We start from the raw sequence: 27,864 nt of genomic DNA on the forward strand, positions 1-27,864 counted from the left end.
CATTTGTTATGGAAAAGTCACTAGCCAAAAACGGTAGTAAAATGATTTTGAATTYGTTGACCTAACTTTATGTAGCAGGTAGCAAAGAAACTTAAGCCCGGAAATAGAAATTCAGGTGCAGCATCTGGGGTGCTATTGTTCATCCATTTTCAGGCCATTCATTAGAAAGAAAGAAAACAAAAAATAAACTAAGAGTTAAAGTTGAAACACTCTGACTTTCAATCTAGTCATTCTGTGCAAAAAATGTTTTTTTAGATCACGTGGCTCACTTACGTTGCACTTAAGTTCTAGTGGCAGGAGTACTTGTTCTTATTTAGTGCATTCAGAATTTTAAAGTAGTTTACTCAGACTTTTATATTTGAACTAGAATAAGTAGGCATATGGCAAGTGGAAGAACATATAATCACTCTGCTGCCTCAAAATTCTTTTGAGGTCAAGAATTTGAAAACAGGAAACTATGGTGCGGTTTGTGAACGCACAATAGGAACAGCTGGTGCTCAGCACTTTTGAAAATGAGGTCACTTTATTCTTGGTTGAAATGTGCAAAATGGGTCATCTGGGCACAGGCTTAAGACAAAGGCTGAGCACGTGGCCATTTATAACCAAGTTGTCCATGTTTCCAGAACAAGTTGGTTAAAAGGATTCAGTGAAACAAGAAAACACTGGGATAGGTCTGCACTTTCCCAACTTCTGGTAGCATACTAGGAAAATAAATCACTGCCATATATTTTCTAAGATGTGCTGATGCTGAGGATGACATCATCCATATTTTCCACAGTCACCCCTCCCTCTGATGCCTTTCTGCTCATCCTTCACATAACCTACTTTAGGAAACACTGCTCTATTGTACAGTCCTTGGGAACACTGCCCCTCCACCAGTCTCAGCCCTGGGACATCCCTGGTCCTGCCAACCAAACAAAGGAGAAAATCCCAAACATGCACAAACCCTGTAGCATCACCAGCAAAATCTAATGATGCATTAGGAAAGATCACAAGAGCTCTACTTAGATCTGACTTCTGATTTTTCTTTATAAATATTATATTCAAAATATATGTAAATTAATGGCATTAAGGCCTCATTTTATACTATGGTTACTTGAACAGCTGTTGCTAACACATCCAAGGTGATAGCATGAGTCACAGGAGACAGGTATATCAGAGTTGGCAAATTTGAGACTGATCCTGATTGCTGTTGATTGTTGTATGACATGCATAAGAAGTTTGGCGTGAGAACTTTTATTACTTTCAATAGGATTGTTCAGGTCTTGAATTCCAGACCCTGCCTCCAGTCATCCCAATAGCCTGTACAAATTGACATCTGACTGAACACCTTGAGTGTCAAGATCATAGGAAAAAWTCAGATTGGAAGAGATCCCAGGTAATTGTAGTCCAGCCTCTTCCTTGTGAGRCCATGCCATTCCTCTCAAGTAGAGTTGAATCTTAGTGTACAAACAATGTTTTTTAAATCCAAGTAAATTCTATTAATTTAGTTGGGGAACAGTACATGCAAATCACACTGGCAAAAGATTTAAAGTCCATGCTAGAATAACTCCTGACTCTAAGACTATCTATTTTGTCATTAATGATCTTACCTAGAAGAGTATTTTGTTAAATTTAGCGGTTTATTGCTTTAGTTGCAAAAAATAATGATTTTATTGATTGCATTACACTTCTGTGTCTTTGTTTGCATTTTTCATGCAGTTTTGTGACTGGTTGATGGAATAACCCAAGAAAGTACATAGTGACATTGGCAAGAATAAACAAAGCAGAAGTGGAAAAAAAACCACCCTGTTCTCAAATCCGGTGTATTTTGCCTCCTGAGGTGGACTTGAGCCAGAATTATTCAGGGTTACATATCATAGCTAGCACCGCATTTCAGATGAGCCCATGGGAATGCTTGTCATTATTATTATTGTAAGTTTATTTTACTGAGGCAGGCTTGAAGATTGCCTTTGTCTGAGTGAGGTGATTTGCTTGTTTAAACTAGGCTTACAGTTTGGCTAGTCTTTAACAAGAGCTGTTGAATCAAGCTTATACAACGAAGAAATACAATGAAGTGGTGATAGCAGCAGCTCAAGGAGTTCTGGACTGGAAAAGAACAATGCAGTTAAACATTTCCATGGGTGGCAAACTGCAGTGAGAACTAAGCTGGGGTATCYGCACACGTTGTTGCAGAACAGTGTTGCTTATATCATGTATGCTGCAGGTTTAGATTTGAAAAATGTTTCCCTTCCATCAGAAGAACTTTCATTGAACATTGATGTGGTACTGTCTTGGTTTGAGACAGTGTTTTCACAGAAAAATGTTACAGAGTAACTGTTTCCTCTGAAGTGAAAAATTTGATAATTTTTTTCCCACCAATATGAAATAGATGTTTGGGCAAAAGTGAAGACTGGAACATGCTGATCTTCCACCTTGAGAGTGCAACTGCAGAAGGATTTTTGGACAGCCCAGGCAAGCTGTTTAATTGCTTGATGCCATCTGTCTTCTACARCAGCTATTCCAAAGGCCCACTTTAATCCCTTTGGGTCTTTGAAGTACCCACTTTGGAGAAAGTCTATTCCCAGGATGCATGGGGCCTCTGGACCGGTCACAATGGATGTTTCCTCCACTCCTTTCCAGTCAGGCTCACCTCAGCTTCCACCAAAGTCAGGTCTTGCAATCTTGTCACACCAGCAATAGAAACAGATTCTGTCATCACATGTMGTAATGGAAATAGTGTGCACTGCGCACCAGTGTTGGCCAAAGCCTCATGTTCCTGTGGTTCTGCTGTGCCAGGCCAATGAATCCACACAGTCCGAAAGGCACAGTTCTCCCTGGCCTCCACCTGGCTAGAGGCAGGGCCCCTCTAGCACTGGCTGCCATTCCTTCCCTGGGCATACATTGCAGAGGTTCCTTCCAGGGGATTGGATGTGTCATTCTGCCTTTCGTTATGCTGGGCAGCTTGGTTATGGGAAACCAGAGCTACTTCTCTTCTGGTGAAGCTTCCTCTCTGAGTGTTGCCATTCTTCAATTCACACACCCATGCTGCCAGGGCAGAGGTGCGTTTTCTGTCCCACCTTCACATGTTTTCCTCATGCTCATGCAGGAAGAACCAGAGGATTGCTCGTGGAGTGTACCCTCTTTCTCTGGCTGGGGGACGTTTACTCCTGGTGACAGGGCCTCTGGTCTGGACCGATGCGATTTGGAGAAGGCTCTCTTTAATCTCTTTCCTGAGTTGCTGATGATTCTCCTCCGTCTTGTTCTCCACTTTCTGTATATATTCTGACAGGGTTGTTTCCACAGCTGAGATTCTTGCATGTGTTGGGCCATGCACAGTATCTGCATATGCCCGGAGCTTCTTCGCCACAGCAAGCACAGTCTCGTCCTGCTCACTGCACTTCATCATTGCTAAAGCAGAGGTATATTCTTGTGGCCCAACTTGTGCGAGTTTTAGCCATGTCAGCTGCGTACATTTTACCATATCTGAGCTCCTGATTGTTTGGTCATTTGAGAAAATGATCTCCAACACTGCCAGATCTCTCAAGCATTTAATCCCTTGTTCTATGGTCTTCCACAAGGTTTGATGTATGTGGAGATCTTCTACACACATGTATCTTTCCCTAACACTTTTTAGGAGCCCAGAGACTGAGAGTTTCAGGCCCCCTTGCCATCCCTTGGTCAATAGCCGCATCACCTGACAGGGATCCCAAATGTATCGCTTCACCACCATCCAGCATCACATTATCACCTGCAGTGTCCCAGACAAGGACCAGCCAGCCCAATATCGATTCATTAGGCTGTCTTTTGTAATCTGCCCTTAGGCCACAAATGTTTTCCGGGGTCAGAGACTCAACAATAACTTCTGGTTTAGATTCCCCTGCTGGCTGTGAGATTATGGGCTGCCCATCATCATCCACTGGGCGAATGGATTTGGTTTTGTGTTTCCTTCTCTGGACAGGGGCAACTGCTATTGGTTTAGGCTTGCTGTCTGGTTTAGATGCAGCCTGAGTGACTGGGGTGTCTGCTGACTTGTCCTTTGGTCCCTCCGGCTCTGTCTCCTGCCCTACATCATTGAGCAGTGTGCAATAAGCATTAGCCAGGGCCCAGCATATTGCAATGAGCTTCTTTCCCTTACCGTTCTCATTGCACTTCTCTTTCAGATATTTTCCCACCTTAGCTGGGTTCTGAATTTTTTCAGGTGGGAAGTTAAAAGCTATTGGTTCAGAAAATTGCTTCAGTATTTGGCCTATAATCTCCCATATCCCACACCACTCAGACTTTTCAACACCTGGGGGAAGTGTCTGGGTAGTCCCTGTGGAAAACTCAGCCCTCATTCTAGACATGCTGCAGACCATATAGAGCATTCCTACCAGATGAAACATCAGGAAAGTGGCCCCTTTAACATCTAGGGGAAACGGAACATCCTCAAAAGGTGGAACATCATCCCCTACTTCTGTAGCAGACTGGCTGTAGTTACTAATAAAACCCCAAAGCAGGTTACTAAGACTAGGACAGAGAAACAATAGAGCATACCAATTTTCAAAAGCTCCCAGTACCTCTTTTAAACTTTTATAGATCATCACTACCACACCTATAAATATCGCAACTTGGATTAGTGTCCCTGATCTATGCAAGGGACAAAATTGTCCCTATATGTGGATAGGYAAATAGACCTAGAGACCAGAATGACATAATTACTTCAAACAGCATGGTGACTTCTAACTGTACCCCAATACTAAGCATTTAAAACCAAAATGTGATTATTACAATTTTTCTCTTCACTTTCTCAAGCCCCACATGTTGGTCGCCAAATTTGTCTTGGTTTGAGACAGTGTTTTCAGAGAAAAATGTTACAGAGTAAATGTTTCCTCTGAAGTGAAAAATTTGATAATTTTTTCCTACCAATATGARATAGATGTTTGAGCGAAAGTGAAGAGAAGTAGTTTATTAACAAAACACAATGTCCACAGGACACAGGTAAAAAGTAACTGTTAGATATTTAGAACTCAGGAACACACGCCGCCCCTGCCCACCACAACAGCTAGGTCAGGGGGTGCGGTGAAAATGGCTCCCGTCCCGGGAAAAAGAAAAGAAAAAAAAGGTCCATGTGGCACTTAGGCAACAGTGGCAAAACCTGAATAATCGTCTCCTTACAGTGGATGAAACAGAGGGCTTGGTGTACTTTTCCGTCGCTGGCTTTGCTTCTTCAGGAGTGTGGGATGAAATGGAGCGGTATGGCTTCTCCCTGGTGGCCACCAAATTGTTCCACAAGCAGAATCACACGAGTCAGAGAAAAGAAGGGGTGGTGTCCCAGGAAAGCAGTTTACCCAAGTTAACAAACCCGAGCTAGCTAAATGGCAACAATGTAACTCCCCTGCAGCAGCAATCAGGGACTCCCACAGCGCTGAGCTGAGCTCCAAAGTCCCCAGCTGTGTGGCAGCCTCAGCTTTTAAACTGCCCGCGCTGCCTCTTCCCTTCTTCCGGGTTGGATTTAAAGGCACGGACACCTTTTGGGCATACAAGCTGACAGAATATAGGAATACAGTATTGGCACAACATCAGCCCAAGACAGGTACGTACTCAGTGACAGATAAGTACTTAGTACGAAGATGCATAACTGGTTGGTTTTTTTTCTCTGTATCACAAAGTAGTCAGAAATACTACCTTTTGATACCACGTGGTTTTATTACTGTCAGTTTTACCAGTAGCAGAAAGCACTTAAAAAGCAAAGCATAAGATTTCCACAGTCTTTCTGTTTCAAAGGTCTGCCTTGGATGAATTGTTGCACYGAAGTGTAATTAATCACTAGCTGCAAGATAGAAAAAGGGTGGCTGGCATAGTAGATAGAAGAAAAATTGTCTGCCGGATGTGCAGATGAATGGCAAATGTGCAGATGGGCCTTGTCTGGAGGAGCAGTGGTGTTGTCTGTCTTGGTTTCCTGATATGAATTGTGTCTCCCTTTTGACTTCATCGCAAGTTCTAGTAGACAGTTTTCAGGTCATGAGGAAGGCTCCTCCAGCTTTTGCAGTTACTGTAATTGACTCTGGGTTTGTGGAAGAGGTATTTAAAGAGTAATGGTGGTATTTGTTAGTCATTTTTATTTCATTTCATCCTCAGTTGAAACTGCTGTTGAACTAATAAATACAACACTCTAGGATATCAAGTGTAGTCATTTCCATCCTGAAGAAGGCACGTTTATGTGGATTCCATTTAGAAAAGAACCATTTCTTGCATCTCTTCGGTATATTTCACGTGACCATGTTTTCTTTCTTAATTAGAGCTGAAAGGTTTGTGCATGTGTTACACGGATAAAATTGTGTGTCCTATATCATTTGAGAACTCTGTCTTTTGTAATGTATGTCCCTTGAGGTGGGCATTTTTCTTTTAAATTTTCTGCATAGCCAAGACTTGAAAKCAGCCCTTCAGCAAAGTGTAAATATCAATACAGGTAGGTCACAAGCCAGTTCTGCTTCTGCTTTAAATATAATAATTGAAAACGTTTGGAGTGCATGTGTCCYCTTAATGCAAGAGGAAGAGAGTTACATCTCAGCCTGTGATCTGCTTGGAGATMAACTATCCTCAGTGCAGAGACCATAAAGCAATTTTAGGAATACCTTTAGAAGACAGTGCACAAGCACTAAGTAGGGTGACTATTAGGAAAAAAGAAGGTATGTTCTTGGGTAAGTCTTCTGTATGCTGCAGCTTCAGGGAAGCAGTGGTAATCAAACYTTCCTGAGGCCACAGATGAGGACAAGGGGAGAAGCCCAGAGGCGATCCAAAGTTGCCTTGACCAATCTTGACATTTTCTGGTAGGCAGCAATGAAAGGAGACCAGAGCATAACCTTGTTGTGCTACAACAAGAAAGATTATAAACTCCTTTGTGTTGGATTGTAAACTTACACATTTTAAGCATAAACATCCCACTAATTAGGTCAAACTTAGGATATTTTGCTTCTTTACGTGCCTAAGGTAGTGACTGTGTAACAGCTCTGATGTCTTCCCCTGTGAAATGCAGTGTTACTGCTTGCTGTATTTAGTGTTGGATGACATGTTGAACCCCTTGATTCAAACAGTATTCAGGGTGTAATTAGCATTGTCTGCAATGTTCCAGTATTAACTGTCATAAGAAATGTTACTGAACATCTTACCTATGTTAAAATCTTGCTCACATGCTTTCAACTTCTCCCCAACACTTACGTCGTATCTTCTACAGAAAAAGTTTACTGAACAAGTAATGCATGTTTGCATGTATGTGTACATATTGCAAATATACAGACACGTTTGATTCTGCACTTTTTAAATTTTCTGTGCATTTTTTGTACTGCACTATTTTATATATTTCAGTGCAACTGGGAAGCTGGGGAGGCCTATGTAGATTCTTTGTCATGTATATGAGCGCATTATGCAGGCTCACTTTATTCTAGATCCATGAGCCTTGTTTTAAGTGTTTTCTGTCTTCTGTGTTTTATGCTGTGTGCTGAATCATGTACATGATGCTTTTGTTTTGATTCTGTGGACAGTTGACTCCCAAACTTGAGACCCTTTGTGATTTTGTTTGTCATTATGAATACTTACATCAATGTATATCTTTCCAAGCATTTACTATGCTTTGTACTATGCTTTGTGTGTTTGAGTAAAATTAGTTGGAAATACTCTAGGAGAGAATGCACAATGTTTTGTTGATGTTGCTACAGTGGATTTTCATTCTTATTTCATTGAATTAATACATTTTTGCCCAACAATAATATTGAGTTCTGCAAATGTTTGGTATAAAATGCTTTTGTCCTAGTCTTTTTTGAGAGTATTTTGTCCAACAAACTTAAGACTTTGCTGTTTTAGATTGCTTTTCAGGGTAATTCTTAGGTATCTGTCACATTGTAAAAATATTTCTTGTTTGATTCTGAGGGGAAACAGTGGGAAGGACCTAAGAAACAATTTCTTAAGACCCATAATGATAGTGAAGTTTTGGTTTAGCCTGACCTCTGCTGGGTAAGTCTTGGACTTTGCTCTTCCTCTCTCCCAACAAACACAGCTCTCCTTTTGTATTGTCAGTGACCTGTCCGTTACCAGAAATTCAGGTCTTGTCTCTATAAGGACAGAGACTTCACCTGAATTCAAGTGCCTGATGTACAGCTGAGGAGAAAATGCCCTTCTATTCTTAGTGTAATTACTTTGTATTGCAGTTGGGTACCTATTATGTTGGGCATGTAAAATAAAGAATTCTAAATGCTGCGAAGCCTTAACCCTATGTACTGAAAGAGAAATAAGATACAAAAGAGATGGAGGTGCAAAATACATGCAGAATAAAGTATTCTCTTATGTTTTATACTGCCAGTAAGTTCTGTCAGTGAAATAATAGTGCATCAAAGAAGAATCCAGATTATTAACTATTGCGTGCAAGAGAAACCTCACTTTTGAATTTGGGGAATGTGAAATAAATCATCCTTTGGGAGCCTGGGAGGTTTTATTCCCTCTTTTTGCAGCAGAGCCATTGCCTTCTCAATCCCTGTGTGGAACAGCTGAGTTAAAAACAACTTCTATAAATGATACATAAATTGAATTGGTTTTTGTTTAAAAAATATCAACAAGGCAGAAAGAGATAGGAGTGATTCTTAACCTTTGGTCATTCAACTATTGTCTGATAATGAGAATCTCTATGTGTGTCGTGTGTGTGTGTGTGTGTGTGTGTGTGTGTGTGTGTGTGTGTGTGTGTGTGTGTGTTAAAGAGTGTGTATATATATGGAGAAAACTGTTGGTAGGATAGAGCCCATCCAATCTGAAATGAATAGTCCTGTCAGCAGCAAAGATGCAGGATGTTGTTTAGCATTTAGGTCACCTCTTTCCAGTGGTTTGATGTTAATCTCTGTTTTCCCAAGACATTGGGAGAGCAATGGGAATTGCCTATCTGCCTCCCAATCATTGTGGCTACCAGAATCACCAGAACTGTCGTACCACAGTGGCAGGTGAAGTCCCTTATGACATCTGCAAGGCAAGACTCAGTAATGTTTGCCTGAGGGTTTTTCTAGACAAAGCTGGGTTACAGACTTGATACCTGTCATCACTAAGGATGGGAAAAGGAAAAAAATGGAAATGTGGGGTCCCATATTCTYGCATGTCAGCTTGACTTGACTGAGCAGTGCTGTAAGGGAAATGGTGTGCATTCCCTGTTGTGGCACATGTTCAATATGGATCACTAGCTGGGTGATGGGGACTTAAGTGATACTTGTTTTATGAGGTATTATGGAACTTTGAGAACTTGTTAAAAGCTGTGACTATAACTTGCTGATCTTTCTTTTGCTGAGCACTGTCACCTAGAGATTGCAAAACTAGCCTGGTTTGTTAACAAGTAGAAACACTTGAAGACAAAAAAAAACAACCCAAAATCTTTTGAGGTAGCTCAGTTGCTGCCTCAGAGTCTGCTTCTATGCAGTTGTATTTTTATTTAAATATGTAAAGTAAAGGATGATGTCAGATTGCATGGGAAAATAGGGCTTCTCATTTCTACCTAAGGTTATATGCCTCATGTGGAGGTACAAGCTCTGCTATGAAGAGGATGGGGTTCATGGAGGTGAAGTGTAATACCAGGTTGTGTATTCTCAGGAGGCATTATGCCTGTGTAGCTAAATGTATAACAAGAAATGGAGATTGGTAACCCATGGAGGCAACCACTGGAAAATGAACCTACCTCTCAGGCAGATTGCATGCCTAGACTGGGAGAGATTACAGGTAGATATTAACAGGATGTTGAGCTAATTGCTGACACAGAGCTGGTTCCCCTTCTTTCTTGATTTGAACCTTAATTACATCCTGAAAATGGAAAGTGGCCCAAGAAAGAAAAATAAAATATAAAAAACCCCCTCAAAACAACCCTTCAGTCCCCAAACCTCACTCAGCCCTTTCAAGCAAAAACCTGTAAACAATCAAGTCTCCAGCCTCCAAAAAAGTTTTTGAGGATCAGTTTTGGATAGTGAGTTGTGCAAATGAAGAGAAGGTGCTGCTGCCTGGGAGGAATTCTGACTTCTGCAATAAACTGAGCAGAAATTCTTCCTCTCCACACCACAGGTTATCCCATGTTTAGAAGTGCAGAGCAGCATTTGGAGGCTGTGCTTTCCACCCTGCTTCCAGTCTTGCTATCTTCCAGGCTACCAGCAGAGCCTATCCAAACAGATGTTTGGAAAATGTATTCAGGATGCTCAGCCTGTTTAGCGGAGTGCCATCCACAGAGGGCCATCCTTCATTTCCAGTGGCCAGGTAAAGAGCTTGTTAGTTGCATCTTTTGCTCTGGATAGGCATGGATGCTGATGCTTGTTTTCTTGCAGGTCTGCCCTGGTCATAGACTTGTCTGGTTTTGCATTGAAGGAAAATAATTTTCCAGATACCTTCCCCTTTAAAAGCCAGGACTTCATAACGCATAGTATCGGCATCTGCTGGGAACCTGCTCAGGATACGTCTCCCTCTCTCACTTTTTACTTTAAATCTTTTGTTTGTTTGCCTTTTAGTTTAATTTTTTTTTAATTGCGTCCATTTCCCTAATGCTGTAATGTTTTCACTCTCATGAATTTAAAAACTGTCTCTGTTTTTTCTTCATTATTGTTTAGATCCTTTCCTGCTCCCCCTCCACCCCTACTTCCTTCGTTTTCCATCTCATTGTGGAAGAGCATTTCCCCTTTCTCAACATATCATGTGTTGCTCATATGCTTTTTTGCTGTCCCCCATCACTATCAGCCATGCCCACCATCCTTTCAGGCAGGATAGAGCACTCTTCTAATCCCCTGTACTTTTTATCTTCTTTCTGAATCTTAAGCACAGCTTTTCTGATCTCTCCGTGTGTTCCGGAGCAGAACATGCCAGGATCAGGACAGGGTGAGGGTGAAAGCAAAATCACTGAAGCTGTGATTGAGAGTCATCCTGAAAATAAAAAGTTAACTTTGTGATTCATTATCTTATTTACAAGAGCTAGGAAGTTCTTTCCATGTTTGTACATTTAAAGTGCTTACATTTTGCATAGCTCAGGATATTATTTGAAGATGTAGGGTGCTGGGATGATAGTTTCAAATGCATTGTTTAAGCACATTTATGTGCTATAGAGTCTGGCATTTGTCATATCAAACATTTAAATTGTTCTCTGTTTTGTTGGGTTTTGGTTTGGTGGTTCTTTTTTCCTCTTTATAAAGGGGTGCAAGGGGGTTAGTCAGAAAATAGGAATTACAGCTTTAACAAATGGAAATGGTTTGTGTGAATAATTTCACAATCAGGTCTTCGTTCAAGCATTAGAAACAGATTTTAAATCACTTTCACCCATGCATTGTTGTGTGCATACTTTGGGTTTGTAATAGGAGGTGGCGGAGATTTAACTCCCAAGATAAGGAATTCTCTTTTTGAAGTGGTTGCTTGGCATCATCTATGATATTCCTGAACGATCATAATTTTTTCTTTTTTTTTCCTTTTCACATGCACAGATTTTACCTGGATTTTTGTAGCAACTTCCTACAAAAGCACAAAATCCAGTTGGATAAAGCAGAAATTCAGGATGAAGTTTCGAGCTAAAATCCTTTTCTGCTCTTGAAAGTTTACCTGTATCTTAGTTTATAACACTTCTAAAAAGTTGGTGCTACTTTTTAATGGACATTTTATTTTTTTCAGCTAATAGCTGGTTAATGAATARCCCTGACTGTTGCAAGGTTACAAGAATGATGCACCCAATACAAGAGAGACATGGGGACATTTCCAGTGGTACGTCTACATTGTTTTGTGAGACACTATGATTAAATTGGCATTTAAAACAGCTGGTGTTGGGTGCTTCCCATTGTGAGAATTAGGAATTATGTCACAGGACTTGTCTCTTTTACATCTTGGTAATAGATAATGAATATTAAATAATGCTATTAAGGATCTGGACTCCATTTCAAGAGGCAATTGAAAGACTTTCATATAATCTACTTTTGACAACAGAGCTCAGGATAATATCACAGAGATGACAGATAAATGCCTGAATGTTGTGTCCACATTTCAGGAGCCTGTCCACCAGTTAGATCCTCTTTTCACAATGCTTATTTATTATTGGTATTTGATATGCTCACAAGCAGTGAGAAAACAACAGCTTTTCATGGGCTCTGAGCATTGATGAGCTTTAAGACAAAGCTACGGCCGATCTTTAAAACAGTTTGGGAGCTTTTGCCATACAGCAACCAAAACTCGTTTTTCCAGAGTATATTTGCATGCATTAGAAATGGGTGATACAGAATGCCTTGCTTAGTATGATTTGTTCACTTGCAGAAAGGTTACCCTTTCTGTTCCCTTGAACATCAAAGTAGGAACAAACTGAGGGCTGGCAGTCCCTTCCTTCCTAAATGCTTGATTAAGTGCTGTGAATCTTATTCCCAGGAGCAAATTGTCTGCTCCTGAGACTCCCACCTCATTCATTGAAGTTGCTTAGTCTGCAGCATTGTACCAGGTCCAGCCTGACCTGAAAAACCCTGTTATCTCCACATCTTCCAGCAGCAAGCCTGTGCTGCTAAGCTTGACATTGTCCTTCTGAACCGATAAGCAATTTACAAGGTGGGGAGGATGAAATCATGCTCTAGACAACATTGCCTTTCTGGTTCCTTTCCTTGTGGCATGATGTTATCACTTCAGAATCAAGATTTGAAATTAAAAATAAACATTTTCAAAGAAGTCCTGCTGCCCTGCAGGAGTTTGTCTTAATGCCTGCTGCTTTGTAGCATGTCTTCCAGTTATTCAGATGCTTCTCCAGCTAACATTCTTCCCACAGCTGCCTTCTGGTAGAGGCCTGATTCTGAAGACAGATGCACTTGGGGTCTTTGAGTCCCACCTCTTGCAACTGCTGCAGGTGACTGTTAAACCTTTCCATAAGTGGTCCATTTTTAAACCAAATTTTGTCTCCACTGCCCCTCTTGGAAGATTGTGCCATTACTCACTGCCGTCATGGCTAGCAGTCTTGGTCCCAGTTTTTCTAGAAAATAGTGCTGTTTTCTGGGTGATGCATGGGGAGTGTCTCCCCCAGTACTGGCTGACTTGGATCCTTATTGTTTGCTCTGCCTAAATGCATAACTTAGCTTAAAGGGTGGTAAACTTCTGTGGTGCAAAATTAGGTATTTCTTTTAGGTTTACATTTTAGGTAAGAAGAATAATTCTTGTGACAGTCACATTAGATGCTGACTAAGTTTTTGGATAGAATCTGTTCCATAGTGTATCAGCTGTTTCCTTTTGGTTTCTTTTCAGTTTGTTTTCTCTATGAGTGTGATGGACAAGAACTCTGTCTCATACTTAAAATATTCCTGCTTGCTTTTGGAAACATTTCTTCAAGCTCTTTTTTTCTTCTTGCATGCATGAAGTACTTAATGCCCTCCATCTGCATGAAAATGTTTTGTATATAATTCTAAAAGCTCCCTTAGGACTATAGACTTTTTAAATGGAGCAATTTAAACATTTTCCACACAAATGGGCACTTGGGGCAAATGTCATTATAAGAATCATAAGAATATTTGTTAGATATTTTCACTAGGTTTTGTTTGTTTTTTTTCTTTTAAGACTTGCCTTTCCAGTCACAGTGGAAATTGCAAGTCAGAGAGAGTCAGCTTGATTTATGTTATTGGCAGAGCAGTAAGGAATTTGTAAGGCTGGGAAGGTAGAAATTGATAMGAAAGAAACAATAGACAGTCTTCTCTGCTTCAGTCAACATGGTGCAGGTGTTGAGGCTGATGTAATGCTGCTTTCCTACTCTGACTTGTATATACATATTTATAAACACACGCAAATCAATCAAGACTTGTGTTCTCAAGATAAATTAATAATACACAGATTGAGATGCAGAACAAGGCAAAAATGCTTCAATCCTGTCAGACTGAATGGAAGTTTTAATTTGAAACTGATGTGTTAAGAGTCTCAAATTTCACATGAGGATATTCTTGTAAGGACATATTTTGAAACTTGTTTTATAAAATTTGAGGCTTACATACAGTTGACTAGTAGACAGAGGCTCTATTTTGTGAAGGTTATGGAATTCTAAGGAAATTGTTTCCTGATTTTAAACAGAGCTCCAAAGTAGACAGATTTCTGGTGGAAGAAAATCCTAAACCCAGTATTTTTAGATCACATAAAGCACTTAATTCCAGCAGGATCAGACTGGTTTGTTTCAAATTTGACTGTTTAAATATTTTAAATATTACTCTACCTAAAGCAGTCTTTTAGAACAAACTAATTTGAAGAGAGAGAAAGGAACACTTCTTGCAGGAATGCCATAACAGGAAGCACTGACATTTGTCAAAATATTTCTCTCTCTTTCTAAAATTAATATATAAAAAAGTATGATTCTGTGATACATTTTAGTATCAGTGGAATTGCATGTATGAGGGGCTGTATAGGCAGGCCAGAGCTCACTCTGACATGSTTAGCTGTGTTAATATGAGCTGAGTAATTGCTGAACCACAGTCTTCAACACAGACCAGAAAAACTATGTGAATGGTCAGTGAGCTTGCCCACATRGGCAGGATGAAGCTGATCCAGACACATTTCAGTCAGGTCCAGTCACAGCACTGAATGCAKCACAGATGTCTTGAGTAGCTTTCCAATGTCTTGATCATCCCTTGCTTTTGAATCAAAGCTGCTTTCCTGGTGCCGTTTAGGGAAACCTGATGACTAGCTTGCAGGAGTTACTAGTGTAGGAGTGTGCTAGATCTGTTCCAGGGCTTTTCTGRTGATTGGAAGAATCCAGGTGTGCTGCATGAGGACCTCCTGGAATTCTTACTGATAAGTGCAGGGTGTCAAATTTGCTTCTTGTTGTAATTAATTTGCTTATGATCATTGGTTCAGTTCAGTCTGAATTTTTTAAATCAGCATCTGAGAGAGGCAAGAAGTTGTAGCAAATTGAGTGCCCAGTCTAGTTTAATCTTTGCCATAATCTTTCCTATTTAGCAGCAAGGGATAAAAGAGAAAAAATGCCTGTAAGCTTACAGCTTCAGAACTTTAGTAACTGGGCAAATCCTATATGTGGAGGTAGTAAGTAGATGATTCCAGGCTTTCAGTTAACAGAAACTGTGGAGAAAGCTAAGGAATATTTTGCTTTCAGATACTGCAGAAATATGTGAGCACCAGATTTTGTTATTTTCTTTAAATACAAACAAGATATGCCAATAGAAATTATGGCTTTTGCTTATAGGCTTACCATCCTCAAGCTAATAGTCATGGCACATCTTCTGTGGATTGTGCAGTTTGGTTAAGCAGTTGCTAGTTTAGCTGTTAGGTGTTGTCAGTCAGCTTGTCCTCCCTGGTTGATTGCCAAATTCTTCCTCCTATACTTGAGGGAAAAGGATATAATGAATGTTTAATAACCGAAGGCATGTGGTTGGTTCCACAGTCAAACACCAAAACTGATAAAATTATTATGATCCTTTTTTTTTTCGTTTTCCAAATGAACTTTTAAAATAGCAGTAATTGATAAATATGTAAAGCTGAAGATTGCAGAGAGAAGTGATCTCATGCTTCCATTGTCTCACAGATACGATTGTATCTGAAACACATTGGCTCTGTCTGAGCTAGGCTGTGAAGTCCTTCTGGCGGTGCTAGTCTTCCAGATCTTGTAAAGTGCCAGACAGAGCTGTTGTCACCACTAGAGAACCATTTCCTCCTACTTGACTTGTAGAGAAAGTGATGGATGTCAGTGGCATTCGTGAAGGAAATACAATTGCCAGCATGTAAAGGTCTCCGAGATTACTGGCAAACAGAGAAGCCAAAACAATACTATGAGAAATTGATGTATAGTCTAGAAAATGCTTTGGACACAATATAGTTGTATGGCTTTTCAAAAAAACTTTGCAGTGTCTTGCCTTGTCGTTTCTATGCCGAATCTGCGCCTGAGATTTCCTGTATGCTGGTGATTGCATGATCAKAGGAGAAGATTTTTGTTGTTGTTTGGGTTTCTTTTCACCACTCAGCTCTTTGTTTATTATGAAGGGGCAGTGCCAGCTGTCCTGTGGATATTCTGTGTGCATTTCCAGTGTGGAGTTGCAGGGTGAGGGAGATCCTAGCACTTGTGGTGCCACGAAGTAGTTCTTAAGAGGGGTTGGCAGTTGACTTTCAAAATTGATATTACTCTGCTGAGTTACCTTCTTGATATTTTTTTTCCTGTTGTTTTAGCAAAAAGTTTCCATTTCATTCAACTTCACTCCAGTAATGGATTRTATGTCAAAGTCTGGAATAAAAGCATTTGTGCAGCTTCCTTAAGTAATTAAAATGATGAGTGAGCTCATAAAGAAAGGAGTATTGAAATTCAGGCTGAATGAGCCTGCAGATCGGTGTCTTAACAGTGTTTGCCCAGTGTATCTCAAACACCGAATTACTGTGGCAGTAATACTGCTTTAGCTATCTCCTAAATATCCATCAGCTAGGTGGGGGTAGGCCGTGCATGTTGCTGATGCCTGTGGACCATGAGACACCAGCCCTAAAAACCAAGGCACCCATTTATACTTGTGAAGAAAGCCTTCAGCCCAGGTGCAGAGCAAAGTTCAAATTCATCCTCAGGATCCACAGCAGGCACATGTTGTTACCCTGTGATTTGCCTTCATAAACTAATTCTCCTGCTTTTGTTGAAACCAAGGGAGATGGAGAATGTGGTTTGATTTAGTTTTCGGATTTGCTCTACAGCTGTGGTTTTCTGCAGGTGGGCTGATCACTGTTTTTGCAAACCATGTTTTGGTCATAGAACCTTCTGCATCCATTAAAGATAGAGGCAGGAGTTCTTCCTACCCTTCTTGTGCAGAAACGTTTCCGTTACCATTGTCCTTTTAGACAATAGCTTCCTTCTAAGTATAGGTGGCTAATGGGCTGAAGTTTTTGTTCAAGTTCAGATTCTACCTCAATAGCAGTCGGAGTTTTACTGTCCTTTATTTTACTGTCCTTTATTTTACCCCCTTAAACTCTAAAAAGAAAACAACAAAAACATTTGGGTCAATATAAACCCATGTTGAATTGAAAAGCTGCATAAAGTACTTGATGGGTATTTTGAAGTAATTTTGAAGCAGGGGTGGTTTTGGTCTTAGAGGCTGTTCAGATTTATTTCTGGCATCAGCAGCACACTTCTCATCACATGGCTGCCCTCAGGAAGGCAAAGGGGTTTTTGTGCCTGTACAGCATTTTTGGAGTACCAAGCCCCCACTGGGCCTCCCTTCAGGTGGGAGCACTGTGGAGTCAGAGTGCTCATAGATGGATGGGACAGAAATCTGCTTTGCCATCATGTAAAATCAACAACCTCAGACCAAGACACAAAGCCCCACGACCTCAAGGCCAAACAAACCAATCAAGAAAAATACCTCTCTTTTCTTTTTGCTTCTGAGCGTTCCCTCTCTGGGATTTTGGCCGGGCCTGCGGCAGCARCAGCACACAGGGGTGCACGTTCTGTGGGAGTTGCTCCTGCGTCCAAAATGGCTGGGACGCGGGTGGCCTTTTTCTGGAAGAGAACACTGCCTCCGGTTTTGGTTGAAAATGTGTAATGGTGGGAGTAACRTCCTATCTTCCGACTAGGCACATACTGCTTTTACTCCCTGTTTCGGGGGCCCTAAAACGTTGGCAGCTTTCCGGAAAGGGTTTGGGCAGGGAGGTGTGGGGAACAGACCTCGCGTTGCCATGGCGGCGGGCGAGCTGCCGCGCCTAGGCACTGCCGGAGGTGCCGCTCGGTAGGTACCGCGCTCCCGGGGGGCCTGCGGGCCGAGCCGGGCCGGATGGGGTGGGCGGTCCTTCCCGTTTGGCTCGGTTGCCTTGCTGCGCGATAAAAGGTTCGTCAGCAGCGCGGGGCAGTGGGAGGTTGTGCTTCACTGCCGCCTCCCCAGCCGGCGGGTCGTACCGGCGGGGCAGCGCTTCCCCCGGGAGTGCGGCTGGTCCCGTGCGCTGGATACTCGGGGTTAGTGCGGGCTGGCTGCAGCGGGCCGCTGGGAAGTGACGGTGCTGATCAGCCTGAGCTGTCTCTGCAGCGTTTCGGGTGCGCGGAGGCGGCCGTGGCGCCCCCGGCGCTGGCAGCGCACGGCGCGGCTGAGCGCAGTGCTTCGTGTCTCACGGCACGGCTCAGCCCGGCCGCTCTCGACAGCCCTGCGAAGCTGTACAGCTTAGTGGCAAAGCGAGTCAGTCTGGTCTGCCTAGGCGCTTTTTTTTTGAGGTTCCTTATTGCTGGTGCTGGAAGGCAAAAGAAACTGTGTTTTTTAATGGGTTGCAAAAGTTCAAAGTGTATTTAAAACATTGTGAACCGTCTCCTCAGTCCCTCTGTGTTGTTTCTTATCAATGTTGTTCTCAATAGTTGTTCCCAATAGTTGTCCTGCTGCAAAATAAAATAGACATTTTCCAGGCTGGTGGGTGAGACTCCAGGTGAAGCCTTGATAAGCTACTGCAAATTTGTCCGATCTGTCTATTTACAGTTCTGATTTCAGTTCTAGAATGGAAATTCGTATTAGTACCTATACTCACCATGCTGGCAGTATCTCCTTCCAGTAAGCAGAAAGTAGGGCCTTACTCAAAAATCTTCCTGAAGTTTCAAGATACTCTTGCACTGTACAACTGCTTGTACTGGTTGCATCATGGGTCAGATTGAAAATTACAAGCCAGGCTGTTTTAGGATTTTTAGATCTTAATCTTAAAATCTGGGACAGTCCCTGACAGATAAATTATGCATACATTGTTCACCTGATGTGTTGGACSTGCTGCATATGTGAGATAAGACTATATGCATATAGTAGCTAGTTTCCAGACATCCAGAAAAGCGGGCAATTACTTGAAAAATATGGGAAAAGTCTGCATGTGCAACCATGCATGGGGCATAGGTTTTCTGTGAATAATGTAGTAAATCTGTTCGCCCAGTATCATTCTTCCTTTCATCCCTCCTTTCCCCAGCAGCCTTTAACTCTGTAAAAGCTGAAAATAACCTGTGCTCTGGATAGTTGTGTGAAAGCCACAGTCATTCCTTGAAGAGCTAGGTAGCATTCATTCGATGATAGTATTTGTGCTATCCTTGATTTGCTTCATGAGGGGGAAGTGGGTGGATAAAGGTTCCAGAATAGTTTCAAACAGGCTCTGGAGTTACATATTTTACAAAACTTTTAAAAAGAGTATTCACTGGGAAGTAAACCAGATATTATTGAAAATACCTGGTTTGAAAAAAAACAAATCAAGAATTTAATGACATTATTTGTACAAGTGTTTTATTCTAACAGGGATGTTTGTGGCAAAGATTTGTGTGACTGCAGACTTATTCTGCATTGAGGGTTCTTCTAAATAATCATTATTTCTTGAGTTTTAATCTAGTATTTGTTGTAACTTACAATGTATATATTTTTTTCAATCTTTATTAGGAATATAGACTCCCAGTTTGGAATCATCTTCACAAATCCTCTTCTAAATTGTAAGATGGGCTAGGGCGATATGTTTCCAGGCTTCCTTTTGTAATTTTTTCTTGTCACTTTCTGGAGATTATTACTAGCTTTGAACACTTAATGAATAAACTAATTCATCAGACCATTTGAGGAGAGTGGTCTGACTGATGTCTACACTTGCAAAATCAAATGACTGAAGACTCCCCGATATGAAAGTTGTTTTAGAATTCATTTCCCATGTAATAGCTCAGGTGATAGCCTGCAGTTCATTCTATTACTTAGGAGCTGTTAATGAAARCAATACCTTATTTTACTAGGTATTATCAAAAAAACGGTGCATGACAGACAAAGACAATTTACAACCCATCTATTTTCAGCATTCTCCTAATGCCCATTATTTGGAGTAAAACCCGTTTTCCAACAGGACAGCTTCTTAGCTCCCTTAATCCTGCAGCAAAGTGATGATCCTTTATTTGCGACCTCATAGGCTGTTGCTGCAGAGAATGCTGTCATATCAGAAAGCCAACACTGTGATTTCTCTGTTGGTGGAAGCCATAGTTAAAGATGACCCACTCTGGAGGCCTGGYGGGAAGTTTATATCCTTTTGGTATCCTGCAAGTGCTCCCAAAGGAGCAGTAGCTGGCATACAGATTTGCACAATGCCTGTCTACCTAGATGATAAATGAGACAATCAGAAGTTGTATGTGAGGTGAAAATATGTGGTGATTATGTTTTACAAGGTAATTTCTGCCCTTGAAAGAAGCTATGTTATCAGGGAGAAAAATGTCACACTAAGCTTTTGCATCTTCTGCAAATATCTCATGAAGAATACCAGAATTACATTCTCTGAAACCCAAGAACTTCTTGCTCTGTACCTCGTAAGAATACAACTTTGAAAGCCCCAAACTTTTCTTGGTAACACTAATTAAATCACAACTTCCGTTGATAAATGTTTGTCAGGAATAAGGCAAAAGATACGTAAATCACATTGAAACTTTTATGCCCTAAAGTAGACTTTTAGGCTCTTGTTTGTAAACTGAAGCTGAAGGAGATGTGTCCAAGACTTTCAGGTATGTCCAGATAGCTTACATGCATGGATTCTTTTTACATTTGAGTGTGAGCTTTTGTGCCATATTCCACATATATTCCTTTGTTTAAACATTTAGTTTTTGAATGCATTAGGGAGCATATGATTGAACAAGGGGAAGACATATGTTTGCCTGTAACAAAAGTAGTATTTTATTTTTGCTATTGATTATTCCATTTTTAACTTTCACCTTTTTATGCATGATACAAAAGGTCATGCAGAGGAATTTAGCAGGATTATGTTTGTACTACCAACCCCATTGACAAAACTTCTGGAAGCTGTATAAGCTAAATCAGGTTAAAGAAAACACTCTTACTCCAGAATAAATGGGTATTTACACAGGTGTAATTACACCAAGACAATTCGGAGAATAAATTAGTCTTTTAGACCAAAGCCCTGAGGTCAGTTTCTATCTTCTCCGTTACACAGATGTTCTCCAGATTATGTTCTATGCATGTACCAAACTGGATGCTGCATAACAAATCGATGTTAGAATAACTCAGTTAAATGTACTACCAGAAATGAAACACCACAGTTTAAAGCGAAAATTCACATGTGTTATGCATTGGCTTATGCAGGAAGCCCATAGGGTAGCCTCACATTTTCAAGTTCTCGTGGATTACACCATCTTTGTATGAAACTGCATGTGCATGTGTATTTTGAAGAGCTGCTCATAAAGCTGCAGAACACTTCTGAAGACAGTATTGGTGATGACATCCTTAACTGTTTTCACATGTTTTCATTCTAACTGCCCAAATCATTAGCATGCTCCCTTAGTGATGTTGCATATGTGTCTTATTAGTACGCACACTACTAATTTGCTCTCAACTTTCTTTACTGTCCTGTAAGTCCCCACCCTTCCCATAGCTTTGATCTTTCATCATRAAAGCTTAGAAGCAACCCTTTGGAGATGAAGCTAAATGTTTCTTTTTAGCTATTCTGCCTGTTCCAGGCCCTGGGAAGGGAGGAGGGCTAATTCCAAGGTGGTTTAGTAGCGTGCAGGCACCCTGGACMGGAGCATGGTGCTCTATTGGGGATGCTCCCTTTGCTGGGTCATTGGCACCAGTGCTCAGGCTTGAGGCTGCAGCACAAGATACGTTTGTTCTTTCAGGCTTTTAATTGAGACTTTGAACGGAGGCTTTCACTGAACCTTTTGTGTGGCAAGGGGTGAAGGTCAGCCCAGAAAACAAAACAAAGGCAAGCACTAAGGCGATGCAGAGCACATGCAGATCAGCTGTCACAAAACAACTGTCCTTTGTTCACTTCTTTCTTCACTGACACACAGGCCATTCCCACTTGGTTTATTCCAGAAATTCTGTAGACCCTTACTCTTTTCCCCAGCCTTCCTACAGCTGGAGGTACTAATTTTATTTCTTACCATTTGGTTATTATTTCTGCTTCCGTTTAGCCCTGCTAAGCATTTGGAGTCTTTTGAAAAGTCTTCTCTCATAAGTAACATCTGAAACATTGCATTGCCTGCTTTAGGAATCAAACAAAAATCAGCTCTTTCCTCACATTTCCTTTTAACCTTTCCTGTGTTCTTTCTTATATTTCTTGGTTTTCTCTCCTGTCTTCTTCTGCTCCTAATTTGATCTTTGTAGCCATTTTTTCTTTAGGTAGTCTCTACATCAACTCTTTAAGACTAAAAYTTGTAGCTAGTCAGGCAGAACAAACAGCAGGGGTTTCAAAAGGTGCTTTCAGGGTTACTTGCAACCACTGTAGGTGTTCCTTGAGGGCTGGTCTATGCAGCAGTTCCAGCCTCACAAAGGGGTGGCCAGGTATGAGAGGGGCATATACCATCCCATTCACCATGTGGAATGCCGTGTTAACTGATGATCAGAAATGCTTTTGAAGCAGAGAGCTGTCTGCCTCTGGTTCTGATTGAGACATTTTTTACCCTTCTAAGTAGGAGGTTGCTCTCAGGTCTGTAAGAGCTGGGTGAGTTCAAGTACTGCCTGTGGAGCTTGCTTGTTGAAAGAATATGATGGTAACTATAAGGCCTTTTTTCTTACAGCCRAGGGTAAGGAATTATAATATGGTGACAAGATATAAAGAATTACTTCTTTTGTTGTTTTAATATGTGTTAAGAAAATAACTGTCTTGCTATAGCATAAAATGTAGTAATTCAGAGTTTGGGTTTGTATATCCCCTATGCTTTGATCTCAACATTTTTTTTATATATTACTTTTTTCTCTCTGTGTCTGGTGGTTACTTGTGAAATTCTGTTGAAGAAATTATCTTGATTCTCCTTTTGCCAGCCTTTTGTTTTAGTTTAATGAAGGTTGAGATCATCATCAGCTTCTGAGATTATCTCAGGAATATAGCCTTGATATCCTAGGTTAGGTCTCTCTATACTGAGTAAGAGGGCAAAGCGACAACTATTTTTACGTGCTCTCATCTTTCTGAAAATTGGGTCATAGTGACACTCAGGAAGCACAAGAACTCTTCCACGCTCTAGTGCTTTATAAATGCTTGGTGAAAGTCCAAAAGAAAAGTCTTGTCAAGGTCAGTTTAGCATACAGAGCAGAAAAAAAAAAAAAAGACAGCCGTTTTCTGGGCCCTGGAAATGGTTAACAGGATTTTGTGCAGCAGGGATCAATACCGAATATTTGGTGCTTAATAGCTACATTAAAAATCTGAAGTATGGAATGGATAATGAAGTGGTAACCCTGTCTGTCAGATTGCAGTTGTTCAGGTTCATTAAGACTGCTGAGGAAGATTTCAGAAGGGACTAACAACAGCTGAGTTAAACAGCTGAGCAATTCTGCAGAGTAGTGACATCAGCACAGTGAGCACTGACAAAATAGTGCTTAAATTGTTAAGTTTGTGCTTTTCTAGGACCATGGTCTGTATGTTGCTGGAGTCAGTGATGAATGTGTTAGATGAGTCTAAACTTACAACTGTAAATGAGGAGATGCACAAGAAGTCATGCAAGAGAGGTCTGTCTGTGAAACTGATAATTTTATTATTCTTTTGGATACCATGTTTGGTTTTATGGCTCATGTACAGGGCGATTTTCAGGTTTCTGAAATTTTACTTTAAAATGACAGCAGTATGTAGAGAGGTATTACTGTTTTAACAGTAGTAAAACATCTGTTGTAGATTTTAGTTTACTTCTTCCTGTAAATAAGTACTCAGTAAATTTCAAAAGTAAAAAATATGTGAAATGGACTGGAGGAAATATTTAATCCAGTGAGTTAATTGTAAGAACCCCTGGTTCAAGGTACTGTCATTTATTTGGGGAGGTAGGTTTTGGTTGCTGCATTTGCYGGTAGTCTAACTGACTTGGAGAAAAAAGGCAAAATACGCCAGTCCCTGAGGATTTCAAAAGAACTGTTTCTCTCTGGAACGAGAACATTTCCCTTAAAGGTGCAGTATATACTAGAGGCTGTACGTACAGCTGGTTTTCTAATGCTTCCTCTAAGATGCTTGACCAGCATGAGTGAGGCAGCAGATTATGGTGAGTTGCTGAACTGTTGTGCCGTGGCATTTCCTGTGTTCCCATCCTCACAGGTGAGACCAAAGGACAGGATTTGAAAGAATTTTGAATCATTGTGGGAAGCAGGGGTCGTTGCATCTATCTCATGCAGGTAGAGCATAGGGCCAGAACATACTAGTATAGCTAGTATAGTGTCTTCATGTATTGGGGTGTAAAATATTTCAATTTCACTTTGAAGTACATCTTCTTTAAGGTACTCTAGCCATACTGAAAATTCCCGCTTTCTACCACAGGGAAAAAAATGACCCAGTAAACTCTCAACTGCTAAATCTTTGGAGCATCTAACCTTTTCTTTTTAAAACCACTTTGGCCCTAATTTAATTGATTCCATGCCTAGCCTTTTCATCAGTTCTCTCCTAGCCAGGAAAAACTGGGCTGTTAAAAGGCTGCTGCAGTACCATGGGACTTGTGTTCAGTGTTGCAGGTTCTTATTTTAACCTGATGTTATCTGCCAGTCATCTATTATTCGTTTGAAAAGCTCTAACCACTGCAGTACTGTCTTTGGACTCAAAATCTTTTAATTGTTACAGCTGTCAATATAAATGAGAAAGAGTGTACTATGTCTTTGGGTTGTGTTGCTAATTATCACTTCACCTTTCAAGAATTTTATCTGCTGGCTAGATTCTTGCTGAATGCTTGCTGCAGCATCTCCAGCCACACTGCAAATGTGTTCTGGCTAGACTGAAGAGGGTGGTGAAGAACATGTGGTTAAGACTTTGAACAGCCGTGTTTTTTGCTTTCAGCAGGGTTTGAAAAGGAATGTTTTTCTCTGTGTTTTTAAAATCACCCTATAAGGAAACATCCAGGTTTATTGTTGTTTGTTGGATTTTGTTTCTTTTGTTTGTCATTTTCTTTTTCTCTCTTGCCAAATCTCCTCTAGTGTCAGATTTTTTAAATGCTTCTATCTTTCCTTGGATTTGCTGCCAGAGAACAGGCAGGCTTTGTTTTTGAGGGGGTGGGGTGTTGGTGTGGTTGATTACAATATAGTATTAACATTAATCAAATTAATTTGATAGTAGCAGATTCCTGTGAAAAAAATCCCAAATCCAAACCCTCCTCCCTTCTCATTTTGTGGTCCTAGTGACAAAATATGTTAGATAATTCTTCCGTGTGGTTTGAAATATCACATACTTTCCAATGAGCTATAATTTAAAGAAGCCTCTTCTAATAGTTGAGTTCTAAAAAGACATTTGTTTTACCTACTGGGCTTTTGAGGGAGGGAGTTGTGTTGGTTGCATTGGTTCTCCTGTTAAGACTTGATGGTCTCATTCTAATGCTGTTTCCTGGGTGGTTGTATTAGCATTGGGTAATGATTCTGTCCTGCATTTGGTAACACTTACAGTTTTGTTTGGTTTTCATTTTAGGTTTTGAGATTCTTTTTTAGAATGTGGTGAATGGAGATGCTTTAAAATGGGTAACAACGGAGAGGAATAATCAAAGATCCTTAATCATATCTACAGAGTGAGCTGTTAAAGATTGTGGTCTTGCGAGTCAAACCTAGGAATATTTGCTTCAAACTCACTTACAGTCAGCATAAAAGATAACTGGACTGCTTGTTCAGTTGTAGGGTGACAGTGAGCCACCAATGCAATACAGCTGTGGGGAAAAAAAAAACCAGGGTATAAGGCATGGTATTTCCACTAAAAGTAAGGAAATTGCAGTTTCCTGGTATGTGATGCTGGTGAGAGGTTGACTGGAACACTAGAATATGGTGCAGAATTCTGGTTGTTGCTTTTAAAGGAAAGTTATGTAAGTTAGAGTAAACATAGAGGAGTCTTCTAACAGGATTAGAGACAGGAAGGACAGATGTTCAAAAGAACAATAGAAGCATGTGATTTTTTTAAAGGCCAATGGAGTGAGATCTGAAGGAGGGGAGGTGTGTTCTCTCCAAATATATTGGGGTATAAGCAGCCGGAGTGAAAAAAAAAAAAAGAGTATTTAAACTCCTAGACAATATTAGCACAAAACCAGATGGGCATTACTTGTGATATCTTGAAGAACCAGGAGATTTGTTCAGGTAAGTCAAGTGGAACTTATCAGCATACTGTGAATAAGTTGTTGTTAGTAGAGCGCTAATATGGCAAAATTTCTAATATTAGAGGTTTCCTAAAGAAATGTAAGTAAATTGGTAAATTATTCTGGTAATTGTTCCTTAATCTGGTTTCTTCTGGGGCCAGAGGGTCTGTGGGCTGTGTTCCTAGTGTAGTGTCTTGGGTGCTTCCTTGTTGGTGAAGTTGGTTCTTGCAGAGGTAATCATCATGACCAACACTGAAGTTAGCTCAGTGGGTTGGAGCATGGTTCTAGTAACACTAAGGTTGCAGGTTTCATGCCTGTATGGGCTATTTACTAGTTAGTGTTGGTCTTGATGATTGATTCTTGTGAATCCTTTCTAGCTCAGAATATTTTGCGATTCTCTGGCAGATGACTATAGTTACCTATAGTCTATAGTCTCTGCAGGTACAGACTCCAATTGCTGAGCGCTGATGGATGGTTTTTAGCCTCTGAAATCTGGAATCCACTGTAACTGGTACAGGTGAGACTGAATTATACTCTTGATAACCTTCTTGGCCTCTTTTGACCGTATTTTTTTTAACCTCTTTTTTTCTGTGATGTGTTATCATATGTATGCAGGGGTATGTCTGTGTCCCCATTTCAGCATATTCCTTTCTTCCTCTTGAGTTTCCCTCTAGTGATGGGGAAAAGGCTGTGGCAAAGGAAGGGAATCCCAGGCTCTGACTCAGGAGGCCTCAAGTATACATGCAAGCTGATGTGGAGTTTGACAGAGGAGTCTGTGTTCTACACAATGTGTGTGCAAAGAAAGAAAATGGGATCTTTACATTGTCTGCTTCCTCAGTGTATGATGGAGATTGGTCTCAGGCTAAACTATATTTGATACTGTTCTATTTGGATGCACATGCATGCATAGAGTTATACAGAGAGATGTATATGTGGTGTGTTTGTACTGTACGCTGTCAATAAGGCAGCTTTTGTTTTAGTACCAACTTCTGTCATGTTGCGGTGGGAGATGTAGGATGGAGGAACAGAGTAGCTGCCCTAATTGGGGAGTGCATGTGGCTAGGCCTTCCTCCTGTGAAGCCATGCTACTGTAACATCACTGATGATGGCAGCACTGGGTTGTCCATCAACTTAAGCTCTTCTAAACATTGTTATTTATATTTTCCCTACTTCTGGTTTCTCATTTTTGCTCTCTGCCATGCCTGAGGTATCAGGCACTTCTCACTCTTGTTAATACTGATTAAAGGGTGTGTAATGGTGCTGAAAGCTGATGAATTTGAGTAAAGTGCCTAGGTGCATGTACATGAGATGTGTGTGCACCCTAGACACATTTGCGTGGTCGCTGCATTCCAGTTAGCCATAGGCATCGCACATACAAGAGAAATTGTCCCATTGAAAGAGCTTGCAGTTGTTTTAGTCTGTTCAGAATAGTCGGGCTGGTCCTGAGCATATAGTATGGTTTCAACTGCTAGAGAAATTTGTTAGAGAGGAAAGGTATTCAGGCTGCTTTATTACCTTTAGCTTTCTTCTGCCAGTGTTTTAACTTTGGTGTTAGTAGCAAGACTACTGCTGCAAGAACTTGTGCATGTGTGTGAAAAYTGTGCTGCATGCACAAGCTCAGCTATCTAGGTACTTATTTGCGTGAAGGCTGTCTGGTGTAAAGGGGAAGAAGATTAGAACTGTTGTTTTTACTTTCTGTAAGTGCTTGTTCTAATTCACTTTTAAATTTTTCTTCCTGGAATGGCTTTTGTTGCTGTAAAGTGGGTATGTACTTAGCAGAGAGTTTCCGAAGGAGAGTCCTAGRGGACCCAAACTTTTTAAATGCCAAATTGGATTCATTAGAGGTGTTGCGGCTGATCCTGCCGCCCCCAGGGAAGGCAAAACTCCTGTAAGGCTGTAGGAAGATT

General features: G+C 40.8%; 1 protein-coding gene across 18 annotated transcripts in view; it reads left to right on the plus strand.

Moving 5' to 3' along the window:
* Nucleotides 1-27,864, plus strand: part of STOX2 (storkhead box 2) — a 142,720-nt gene that overhangs the window by 88,373 nt on the left and 26,483 nt on the right. For 2 of the 18 annotated variants that reach the window (XM_057370184.1, XM_057370180.1), the window contains exon 2: nt 11,626-11,715. The exons of the other annotated variants lie outside the window; for them this stretch is intronic. In XM_057370184.1, coding sequence (XP_057226167.1) covers nt 11,640-11,715 — 76 coding nt within the window. In that variant the 5' untranslated portion in view covers nt 11,626-11,639. The remainder of the gene's footprint in view (nt 1-11,625; nt 11,716-27,864) is intronic. 18 annotated transcript variants of the gene reach the window in all.

Source organism: Malurus melanocephalus, unplaced genomic scaffold, assembly GCF_030028575.1.
Source record: "Malurus melanocephalus ecotype Western Australia unplaced genomic scaffold, MMel_1.1 scaffold_121, whole genome shotgun sequence".
Lineage (NCBI taxonomy): Eukaryota > Metazoa > Chordata > Aves > Passeriformes > Maluridae > Malurus > Malurus melanocephalus.